Source organism: Elephantulus edwardii, unplaced genomic scaffold (genome assembly GCF_000299155.1).
Source record: "Elephantulus edwardii isolate Elephantulus edwardi_28Jun2011 unplaced genomic scaffold, EleEdw1.0 scaffold00308, whole genome shotgun sequence".
Classification (NCBI taxonomy): Eukaryota; Metazoa; Chordata; class Mammalia; order Macroscelidea; family Macroscelididae; genus Elephantulus; species Elephantulus edwardii.
In genome coordinates, this window is record NW_006400058.1 from 2519747 (window position 1) to 2531820 (window position 12074).

General features: G+C 44.8%; 1 protein-coding gene across 1 annotated transcript; it reads right to left on the bottom strand.

Annotated features, from left to right (window-relative positions):
- Positions 1–738: 738 nt before the first annotated feature.
- On the bottom strand, positions 739–3004 carry RPS16 (ribosomal protein S16). The gene is made up of 5 exons (XM_006901088.1): positions 2933–3004; positions 2700–2801; positions 1147–1243; positions 1001–1048; positions 739–884 (listed from the first exon to the last, which is right to left on the bottom strand). The coding sequence occupies exons 1-5, from the start codon at positions 2978–2980 to the stop codon at positions 739–741; spliced, it is 441 nt and encodes a 146-aa protein (XP_006901150.1). The 5' UTR covers positions 2981–3004.
- Between the last annotated feature and the right edge of the window lie 9070 nt (positions 3005–12074).

Genomic DNA, 12074 nt, shown 5'->3' on the forward strand with positions numbered 1-12074 from the left:
ACAGATGTGGTATTATGGGACTTCCTCCCTCATGGAGGATGAGCCAGGTTGAATTAGCCATTCAAGTCATTCTCCAACATGTCCCTTATCTATCTTGGTAGCACAGGCAATGACTGAAGTACTACCACTCCAAGTTTATTTTTGGAGCTCTGCTTTGTTAACATTGGAGTCAAGACTATGAAGCAAAATGTCTGGCTCAAATCCACCAGCTGCTCCATAGGGGAAAAAAGAGCAATGTCATCCCCATGATTCACAGCCTTGGAAACCTGATGGAGGTTCACCAAGTTTCAACTGATTTAAAAGCAGGGAAGGAGTGGTGCTTATTTAATGGGGATCTATTTTAAAGAGCCAGGGAGGCCCTGTATCCTGTTCAAAACAGGTCAGCATGGTCTAAATATGACATTAGAGATCACAAGGTGATCAACTTGCACATGCCTTCCTCTTTACCATGGTTGTTAAAAGACCTTAATAAAAAGGATGGGGGAAATAAAATCCCAAGGGCACCCTAGAACCACCACCATGCTCTCTCCCAGAAGTTGCACCTGCCTGCCTCATCCCACCCACCCCACTAATTCCAGGGCAATGGTTTCTGGATAGGACTAACATTCAGACTGGTTAAGGACTGAGGATGTTTCCTGCATTCTGTCTTGTGAAAGAGCCACCATGGTACTCTCACAGAAAACCAAAGCACAGTTTTTGAAGCCTTAAAATCTCATAACTTTTTATTATAAGAGTGGCTTATCGGTAGGATTTCTGGTAACGTGCACGGGCCCCAGGGCCTCCAAACTTCTTGGATTCGCAGCGACGAGGGTCAGCTACAAGCAAGGTCCGGTCATACTGGATGAGGATGTCTTTGATTTCCTTCTTGGAGGCCTCATCCACATCTAGAAGTGGACAGAGAGAATTTAGATAACTATGGAAGGTACGATGTTGAGGCCAGAGCTGGTCCCCAACTAGTGCCAACATAGCCACCACAATGTCAAGACCCACTCTTACTTACATTTCTGATAATAGGCAACCAAGGCTTTGGAGATAGACTGGCGGATTGCTGTGGGCAAGACACACACAAAAAGAGGCACTTGAACTACATGAAGACTTTGCTTCTAGTTACCATCGACTTTAGGGTACCCAGTTCCTAGGACTCACCATAAATCTGGGCAACATGACCACCACCCTTCACACGGACTCGAATGTCCACACCGGCAAAGCGTTCTTTACCCAGAAGCAGAACAGGTTCCAGGAGCTGGAGAACAAGGGGAACAAAAAGGTCTTGGGTCGTTGTTTATGACATGTATTATTAAACTCTCCTTTCTTCCCACAAAGCTGTATCAACATGTCAAAATTCTTGTTGATGGAGTTTGACCTATCAACATGAGCCACTCTGTGGACTCAGGAATTAGGGAGGACCTAGAGCAGTCAGATAAAAAACCACTACTGACATTTTAGTTGAAGGAAGAAGTATTTTTATAATTACAAAGTCTACCTCTTAGGAGATAAGACTGTCAGGCACCTTTTTAGGTTCCCTGTTGTGGTTCTTTGCCTTCTTTCTGAAGGGGACATGGATTTCCCCCAAAATAATAATCACACCTAGTTCTCATTTACTGACATCCTCTCTACTTGATGATTCATATTTACAATAGTAAAAAACCCTGTTTTTCTCAATAATGATATATACCTGGAAGTAAGAAACACAAAAATTTAAGGCACATGTACATGTCAACTTAGCTTCTAATTTAGAAATTTGCCATTCAGGGCAACAAACCTAGTCGTCCTGTAGAACTCTAGTCTTTGGCTCATAAACCAAATAGAGAGTCTGTCTACACTACAGACTTAAGGCATTTTCCTCCCTTCCCAAGTCTACGGTCTAAGAGAAGAGCGGTCTGGGGTGGTCTGGTTCATCACTGTCTCAAGTTCAAATAATAAGCTGGTAGCAATAATCCACTGATATCATACAGATTATAGAATCGCAGGAACTATCCCCTTACTGAACTGTTACGAGGTTCTACTACCTCTACTTGAAATATGAATCAGGAAAGAAGTCAGTCTATTACTACCCATTTCAAGCTTATTAGGCTAACAGCTCTTCAAGCTAGAATTTACTTCCATTTTACAGATGAAGAATGCAGAGATTTCAAGAGATCTTCCCCTCCCTACCTCAGGTGATCTCTTTAAGCAACGTGGCTAGCCAAAAAGACAGAAAGAGTTCTGAGATTTAGAAACACTTGAGAGCGGCATGCCTTGAAAATGGAACTGGTGGAATCTGGACAGTACTGTGGCCCGCTTTCACAGTTAATGTGTTTAAACAGACTCTGTTTCTGTTACAGGCCCATCCACAATAGATCATTTTATTTACAATAAGATCTAGCAGAAGGAAAACGTTGAACCCTGCCTTCACGGAGTTTACTCTTTTAAGTAGAACTCTAAACAAGATTTATCCCTCCCGACTGCTACCAGGAATCGTTTATTTTTACTTAGAAAATACTTTCTAAAGACTATTTCCTAAAGACCTTCAAAATGTTTTCATGCCTCCAAATCAGACAGTATTGTTTTTACAGTATTTTCGTAATCTCAAGCCAGCTCTACGGGGTAGTACTGCTCTTCTGACCTCCAACTATGCCTCTCCTACAAGGTCCAAGAACTCCAGAACCCAAGCCTGTTTGAGCATTTCCGTCTCCTACGCCCGCCCTCCATCTCGGCACCTTGTACTGCAGCGTGCGGGGCTCAATCATCTCCAGAGGCCGGCCGTTCACCTTGATAAGGCCGTTGCCCCGTTTGCAGTGTGCCACGGCTGTGGCGGTCTTCTGTTGAAAAGAAAAGAGAGCGGCCGCGTGAGCTTCAGGCCCCAACTCCCAGGCCGACCCCAGATCCCCGTCCGGCGGACTCCCCCAGACTCCGGCCTCCCGGGGCCCGTTCCAGAGGGCTCCCTGCCCACCTTGCGTCCGAAGACTTGCACGGACTGCAGCGGGCCCTTGGACGGCATGGCAAACAGCTATCAGGAAACGTCCTCGCCGTGCAGCTCCGCGAAGGGAAAAGGAAAGCGCGCAGCTCCTCCAGCGGTTTTTCAGGGTTTGCGCAGGCGCAGTAAGCCGACGTCGCGACGACGGCGTTTTACGGCTAATGTAGTCGCCAGGGGGCGGAGCCTCGGGTCAGCCGCAGGGAGGGGGATCCTGGGGACTGGGCGTGGCGCCGATTCCGGCCGTGGAAGGGGCGAGGCCTTAAGGGTGGCAGGGGTGGAGAGAGAAGGGTTAGGCTGGGCTGTTATTCATATTCTCAGCCCTCATTGGTCACCTCCCGATTTATTTGCATTCTTGTTCTATCATTTAATATTCTCCCTGGAAGAGATCTATATTTGTTCCCATTCCAAAGAAAGGTGACTCGACCGAGTGCGAAAATTATTGAACAATATCGTTAATATCACATGCAAGCAAGATTCTGCTGAAAATTATCCAAAAACGACTGAAGCAGCACATCAACAGAGAACTGCCTGAAGTGCAGGCTGGATTTAGAAGAGGCCATGGTGCTGGGGATATTACAGCTAAGAGAGTACCAAAGGAATGTCTGTCTGTGTTTCGTTGACTATGCTAAGGCTTTTGACTGTGTGGATCACAACAGACTGTGGCTAACTGTAAGAAGAATAAGAATCCCAGAATATTTAATTGTGCTTATGGGAAACCTATACTTAGACCAGGAGGCAGTCTTCAGAACAGAGCAAGGAAACAATGCATGGTTCAAAATCGGGAAGGGTGTGCCAGGGATGCGTCCCATCTCCATACCTTTTCTATCTATATGCAGAACAGATCATAAATAGACTGGGCTGTATGAGGAGGAATGGGGCATCAGAATTGGAGGAAGACTCATTATTCAGATGACACAACCAACCCTACTTGCTAAAACTGAGGAGGACCTGAAGCATTTGCTGCAGAAGCTCAAGGATTACAGCCTTCAATATGTATTGAAGCTCAAAATTGAGAAAACGAAGATTCTCACCACTGAGCCAATTGGCAGCATTATAATAGATGGTGAAGAGACTGAGACTGTAAACAGCTTTAGTTTGCTTGGCTACACAGTCAACACTTATGGTACCAGTAGCCAGAAAATCAAAAGAAGAATTGCATTGGGAAAGTCTGCTGTCTCCAGAGTACTGAAAAACAATGACGTTAGTCCAGAGATTAAGGTGCAATAGTCTTCACAATTGTCTACTATATGTCAGAGAGCTAGACAATGACTAAGGATGATGGAGAATTGATGCCTTTGATCTGTGGTGCTAGAGAAGAGTGTTGAATATAATATGGACTACCAAGAGAACAAACAGGTTCATCCAGGAGATAGTGAAAGCACGCTGCTGCTTGGAGGCAAGGATTCTGAAGCTCCGTCTGACATAATTTGGGCATGTTGCAAGGGGGGACCAATCCTAGGAGAGGGACATCATGCTTGGAAGAGTAGACGGACAGAAAAAGAGAGGAAGACCATCGATGAGATAGATTGATTCAGTGACTGGAGTAAGGAACGTAGGTGTGTCAGAGACAATAAAGTTGGCACAGGATAGAGCAGGTTTCAGGCCTATTGTACAGATGGTTGCTGTGAGTTGTAAGTCACTAGACCACACATAACCACAACTCCCCTCCATTGATTCTTACTTTTTACCTCTAGAGGGAGCTCTGGTGGCCTGGTGCTAAAAAGCTACATTGCAATCCCAAAGGCTCGCGGTTCGAATCTACCCATTGCTCTGCAGGAGGACTCTGAAAACAATGCAATTTACTGATTCTGAAAACCCGCTGGAGGGTAAACTATAAGTCAGTTACAATTTAATGACATGCAACAACTCCTCTTAAGAGCCCCTTAAGTCCCTAGCAAACTTCTGTCTCTCTGCACTCCTTCCCCTGCTTCTTTCAATTTCTCCCTTCTCCTTAGAATTCACTTTTCCCAGAACCCATTGCAAAACTCTTCTCCCTCTCAGAGCCCCCTTTTTAAAAATCTACACTTCCCTTAAGATTTCTTTCCCTTAAGAAATTCCTCTTCCTAGTCACTGCCTCTCCTGAAATATCCCACCCCAAAACCCCTCTTCACAGATATACCTCTTAATAACCCCCTTCCTAGAGGCCCTACCCTAGCTAAGTATCCCATACTCCAGCACCTCTAAAATCATCTCATCACTTTCCCCCAAAAGAAAGGTGTTCCCCTACAAGATTATGCATCCTATCTCCAGTTCCTACAACCTTATCCCAAGATTCCCAGGATCTTGTTTTCCCCTTGTTCCTCAACAGACTGAACCCCCTTGGGATGCACCCCTCTCAACCTAGAAGGGCCTCTTTTTGGGGGCTAGAGGGAGCCTATCATTGTCTCAGTTTGTTTGACAGCATGGGGTCTGGGATCCAAGGTTCAAAGGGGTGTGGTGGCCTAGAGGGTGGAGACAGGGTGGAGAGAGGCCGCCAGGTCTGAGGCCAAAGGGAGGCACCTCCAGACCAGAGTCCAGCTTCAAAAGGGTGAGACAGGGGAAAAGGTGTGGGGAAGGGAGGGAGGGAGCCCACAGAAGCCGATAGACACAGCACAAGAACGAGACAAGCATACATGGGAAGAGACAAAGATGGGCTCAACAAAAAGGAAGAGAAAGAAGAGAACTATGAGGTTAGTCAGAGATAGGCCCAGAAAACACAAGGCCAGTAAAGGGACTGAAAGTCGGGGAGGCTAGCTAGCGTTCAGAGAGTGAAAAGGCAGCTTCAGACAGGCATGATAATTCCCAGATACTAGACGGAAATTAAAAAAAGAGAGCAGAGACCCCAAATACGCATTTGCAGACACAGATAGGATCTAGCATAGATGTACCCCTGTGAGAACACACAAACCAAAAGGATCACGGATTACAGCACTATTCAGGGATTGGTGTGGGGGACAGGAGCTCTGACCTGTAGGGAATTGAACTTGTAATCCTAGGAACATGCCTCTCTGGTGGTTCAAATCCACCAATGGCTTCTTGGACAAAAAATGAATAATCTCCCATATGATTTACAGCCTTTGAGAACCTGCCAGAGCTATTAACCAGTTCCTATGCAGAGAGCTTGAGTTTTTAGAGTTGTGATGTGTGGGAAAGTCTCAAATTCTCCAAACTCCCACTCCTTTGATAAATGCCCTGTCTTTTCTGAGCCTGGAAGGTCACGGGGCCCACTGACTCAGTCCTCTTTCTACTTTGGGTTGCCTTTGTAGGAATATTATGTGAACGTCTGTAACTGACTTAAATGGAGTTAGCCAGGCAGGGAGCCACTTTCTCCACTTCCTCCATTCCTTCTAGTCTTCCAACCTGCTCTCTTTCTCTGTATTTCTCCCTCCAGGACCTCAATCCAGTGGTCACGTAAAGTCTTGGATAGATCTGGGTGCCCATGTGGCTCTTCTGGACTCTCCTCTTGCTGGCACGGCCTTTGTGGAGTCTGGGGCCCCCCTTCTGCCCCCGGGAACCTTTCAAATTTCTGGTTGCTGTTAAGAAGATTGTGGTGAGGAGGTGGGACAAGGGTGAGAGGGGAGAATCTGAAGACAGGTACAACCTAATTGGGGAAGGTGTATGGGGCATATTTGAAGAAGGATTAGGCTTTCCTCAATCCAAGATCTGGTTCTCCTTCCTTCCCCTAAATTGTAGGGAAACAGAAATGATGGCACACTCTACACCCCAGACAATCTCTCGGTGAGTAAGGATTTAATTAGCTTCCTACTGATGTTGGAAGTTTAGAGAGTTCCACCAACCTAAAGGCAGACAGTTTGAATCCACCAGACACTATGCAAAGGAAAAAGACAGTCTTCTCCTGTGTAATTTCTAACACCTGAAACCTGCTGGAAGTCCAGCTGTGAGTCTATTCTGACTCAGTGACAATGTAAGACATTGGAAGTTTAGGGAGATCTACTCACATGTGTCAGGACAGTGGGCCTGTCTTGGCCTTGACAGATAGTACTTTCTTAACTGCCATCTCCAGCACTTAACCACAGCAGTGATGATGAAAATGAGGATTGTAGTTACTCTTTTTATAAAATTTTATTCTATTATTTTTGTGTGTGTACCGTCAAATCTAATCTGACTGTTATCGGAGGAGATTGTCCCTCTTTTTCCAGTAAAGCATCTGGTGGATTTGAACTGCGCACCTCTGGGATTGCAGTGCAGCTTCCTGTCACTAAGCCACTAGAGTTCCCTTACAGTTACTATTTTTTTCTTTAATTATTATTATTATTGTGTGTGTGTGTGTACCATCAAATCAGATCGGACTGGTACAGGAGGAGATTGTCCCTCCTTCTTCAGCAGAGTATCTGGTGGAATCGAACCGCGCACTTCTGGGATTGCAATGCAGCTTCTTGTCACTATGCCACCAGAGCTCGCCCCTTACAAGAGGTGCTTACCCTGTATCAATACTGATCTAAACCCTTTAAGTACAGTAATTTATATTATTACTTTTCATCTCATCCTTATGAGTTAGGTAGTATATGGGTTATAAAGATTATACACTGCACAAACATACATTCACCATGGTTGTTGTTGTGTACCATCAAGACCCTCTGGTGGGTTTTCGGAGGCAGTTAATCTCACAGGAGAAGACTGCCTATCCTCCCACGGAGCAGCTGGTGAATTTGAACTACGTGCCTTTGGGATTGCAGTGCAGCTTTTTGCCACTAGGCGACCAGAGCTCCCTAGACGTGGTGGTGGTGGTGGTGTTAGGTGTCATCAATTCGGGAATGACTCATAGCAACCCTATGAACAGCTGATCTAAGCCCCATTCTATCCTGTGTCATTCTCACACTTGCTGACACACCAGAGCCCACTGGGGCACTCACCGTGTCAATCCATTGGGTTGAAAGTCTTCTTCTTTTTCCCTGACCCTCAACCCTTCCAGGTGTCATGACCCTCTCCAAGGAAACACCTCTCCTAGCAACATGCCCAAAGTATGTGAGGCAAAGCCTCATCATCCTTGCCTCTAAAGAGCACTCTGGCTGCACTCTCTCCAAGATATACTTGGTTTTTTTGGCAGTCCATGGGATGTTCAATGCTCTTCTCCAACACACAGCTCAAAGGCATCAATATTTCTTCTGCCATCTCTACTCATTGTCTAGCTCTCAGATCCATTTGTGCAATATATTTGTCAATTTTCCAGAAGATGGCAGTAAAGGATCCTCTTCTAACAACATCAGCACACTATAACAATTTTCCCAACATTTAGAACTACCCTTAAGACATGTGCTTCCTTGATTAGTTTTGCTCACTTGCACAAATCCATGTCATGGGTTTGAATTGCCCTAAAGACAAAGATTATTTTGAGCCCTGTTTTATCAATGAGGAAACTGAGGCCCAGAGAGGTGAACAGGGTTATGCTAGCTAAGCCAATCTGGACTCGTGACTATTCCATGTTGTGCATAGAGTTCTGTTCCACAGGGTTTTCTTGGCTATAATCTTTAAAGTAGCACTGTCCAATGGGTTCAATTTTTTGGTAGCAGCAGCCAGGAAATCAAGAGACAAATTGCATTGGGAAAGTCAGCTATGAGAGACCTCTCAAGAGTACTGAAGAGCAACGATGTCAGGCTGGAGACTAAGGTGCGCCTGATCCAGGCTACAGTCTTCGCAATTATGTGCTATGCATTGGGGAGTTGGACAGTGAATAGGGATTATAGAAAGAGAATTGATGCCTTTGAGCTGTGGTGCTAGAGAAGAGTGTTGAATATACCATGGACTGCTAGGAGAACAAACAGATTTGTCCTGGAGAAGGTGAAGGCGGAATGCTCCTTGGAGTCAAAGATCTGAAGCTTCGTCTGACATACTTTGCGCATGTTGCAAGGAGGGACTGGTCCTTGGAGAGGGACATCATGTTTGGCAGAATGGAGGGGCGGCGAAGGAGAAGAAGACCTTTGATAAGATGAATCGATTCTGTGACTGTAGTAGTGGAAATGAGTGCGTTTGAATGGCTAGGTTGTTACAGGATAGAACGGCATTTAGAGCTCTTGTACATAGGGTCACTATGAGTCACAAGCGACTCGATGGCACATAACAACAACAACAACAACAGTGGTTCAAAACCAGCTTGCACCATTTAGGGACTTTGAGAGAACTTCTGGGAGTGGGGATTTGGGATGGGGCTCTTGCCTGAGACTCTAGTCCTTTCTGTTTCCACAGGTGTGTCCTGCTGAGACTCTTGCCTGCTTCAGGCTGGAGCTGTCTGTGATTAGCTTTGAGGAGAGCCCACCTGTGGCCATTGTTGTGTTCCGGCTGCAGCGCCTGCTGGATGCTCTGGGGGCTCGGCTGTGGGTGGCTGGCCGGGGCCCTTGCCCACCCTGCGAGGGACATCCCCAGAGACCTGTCCCCCTCTTTTTGGCCAAGCTCTTGGAGTTATTACAAGGGGCTTGTGCCAGGAACCTGCCAGCAGTATGATTCTTGGAGGATAGACTTTCAGGTACCCCAGGAGAGGTTGGGTGGGATGAGGGGAGGCAACTTGACCCTAACCTCAACCTCCAACCCCAAATCTTCTTCTCCTTCTAGGCCAGAGAACCCCACCTGGAACCTCAGGACACAGAGAAAAGAGAAAATGAAGAACATAAGGTAGTTTTAAAGTTTTTTCTTTAATTTTTTAATTGATATTTTAATGAAAGTTTACAGAAAACTTGGATTTCCATTCATTCATTGTTGCACATTTTCCTCCCTATCCACCCAGTTTACTTTTCTCTTTAAGAAGATTCTTTCATTGTTGCACAATTTCCTCTCACTCCCCACCTCCCAGTCCACTTTACTATGCAGATCTTATTCTGGACTGTTGTCATACAAATAATACCTAATCATATATTTCTTTTAGACAGTTCTTTCCCTGATCTATGTAAATGCAATGTTCATTATTTATCCCCTCTTTTCTTATTTTCCCCCAACCCTCATGTCAGTCCTGTTTTATAACAGTGGCATTATGCAGTATTTGTCCTTTTGTGACTGAGATATTTCACTCAGCATAATGTCCTCCAGGGTAGCCCATTTTGTATGGTATTTTAGGAGTTCCTTGTTTTTCAGTATTGTGTGGTATTCTATTGTGTAAAATATACCACAGCTTCTCTATCCATTTATCTGTTGATAAACACTTGGGTTGCTTCTATCTTTTTGCTATTGTGAATAATGCAGTAATAAACATGGGTGTGCATATATCTTTTTGGGTGGCAGTTCTGATTTCTTTAGGGTATATTCTCAGTAGTGCAACTGCTGGTTCAAATGGTATGTCTATTCGCAACTTTTTGAGAAAGCTCCATATTGCCTTCCATAGTGATTACACCATTTTACACTCCCACCAACAGTGAATAAGGGTTCCGATTTTTCCACAACCTCACCAACACTTGCTGTTCTCTTGAACTTTGCTATTGTTACTGGGTGACTCATAGTTGTTTTAATAAAGTAGATTCTGAGGCCTGCATCTTTGACTTTCCAGGGAATAGGGTTAGGTCAGCTGCCTTCACCTGCTGCCCCTCCATCTCCTTTTTCTTTCAGATTTTTTCCCTCCTGTCCCAGGAAAGAACAGGGAGCTTTGCACAGGTGCCCTCTAATCTCATCTCTATCCTCTGAGAACAGAGAAGTGGCGTCAGAGAATCACCATGTGATTCAAGAAATGATGCCCAGAGCCATGCTCAAAGATTTTGATCCTTGTTCTTCTCTACTCTGCCTAAGCAACTCTACTTTTGGGGAGATATAATTTACATACACCCTTTTTAAGTGTATAACTCAAAATTTTCTGACAAAATGTCTACGGAGGGCCACAATGAAGATCAAATATCTATCATTCCCAAAACGTTTTCTCATGGAGTCAGTTCTTCAGCCCCAGACACCACTAATCTGCTTGTTGTTTGTACAGATTGATTTTTGCCTGCTCTTGAATTTCAGATGAATGGACTGTGCAAACCCGGTGTCTGGCCTCTTTCACTCAGCATGTTTTTGAGATTTATTCACATTGTGTTACCAATTAGCTCTTTTATATCATGGAGTTGTATACAAATTGTGGTTAACCTTGAGGAGAATGGGAATCCCAGAACACTTAATTGTACTTGTGCAAAACCTATACTTGGACCAGGAAGCAATACTCAAAAGATAGCAAGGAAACCCTGCATGGTTCAAAATCAGGAAGGGAGTGCATCAGGGATGCGCCATGTCTCCATACCTTTTTATATCTTGTATGCAGAACAGATAATTCAGGAAGCAGGGCTTTATGAGGAGGAATGTGGCATCAGGATTGGAGGAAGACTCATCAACAACCTATGTTATGTAGATGACACAACCTTACTTGCTGAAACTGAGGAGGACCACTTGCTGCAGAAGGTCAAAGACTATAGTCTTCAATATGAATTGAAGCTCTCAACATCAAGAAGACAGAGATTCTCACTGCTGGGCCAATTGGCAGCACTATCATGGATGGAGAAGATTGAAGTTGTAACAGTTACACCTTGCTCGGCTCCCCAATCAACACATTTGGCACCAGCAGTCAGAAAATCAAAAGACAAATTGCATTAGGTAAATCTGCTGTCAGAAACCTCTCCAGAGTACTGAGAAGCAACGATGTTAGTCTAGAGACTAAGGTGTGCCTGATCTAGGCCATGGTCTTTGTAATTACTTGCTATGCATCAGAGAGCTGGACAATGACTAAGGATACAGAAGAATAATTGATGAGTTTGACTTGTGGTGCTACAGAAGAGTCTTGAACATACCATGGATCACCAAGAAAACAAATAGTTTTGTCTTAGAGAGAGTGAAACCAAGTTTCTCCTTGGAGGCTAGAATTTTGAAGCTCTGTCTCTCATACTTTGGGTATATGGCCAGGAGGGACCAATTCTTGGAAAATGACATCATGCTTGGAAGGGTGGAGGGATAGCACAGGAGAGGAAGACTCTGGATGAGATGAATTGATATAGTAACTAGGGCAATGGGTTTAGGTGTGTCAGAGTCAGTGAGACTGGCTCAGGACAGGGCAGGCTTCAGAGTTGTTGTACTCATAGGATCACTTGAGTTGCAGGCAACACCATGGCAAATAATAACATATATTGATTTATCACAATTTATTTGTATCGTAACTTATTTGTCCTCTTCT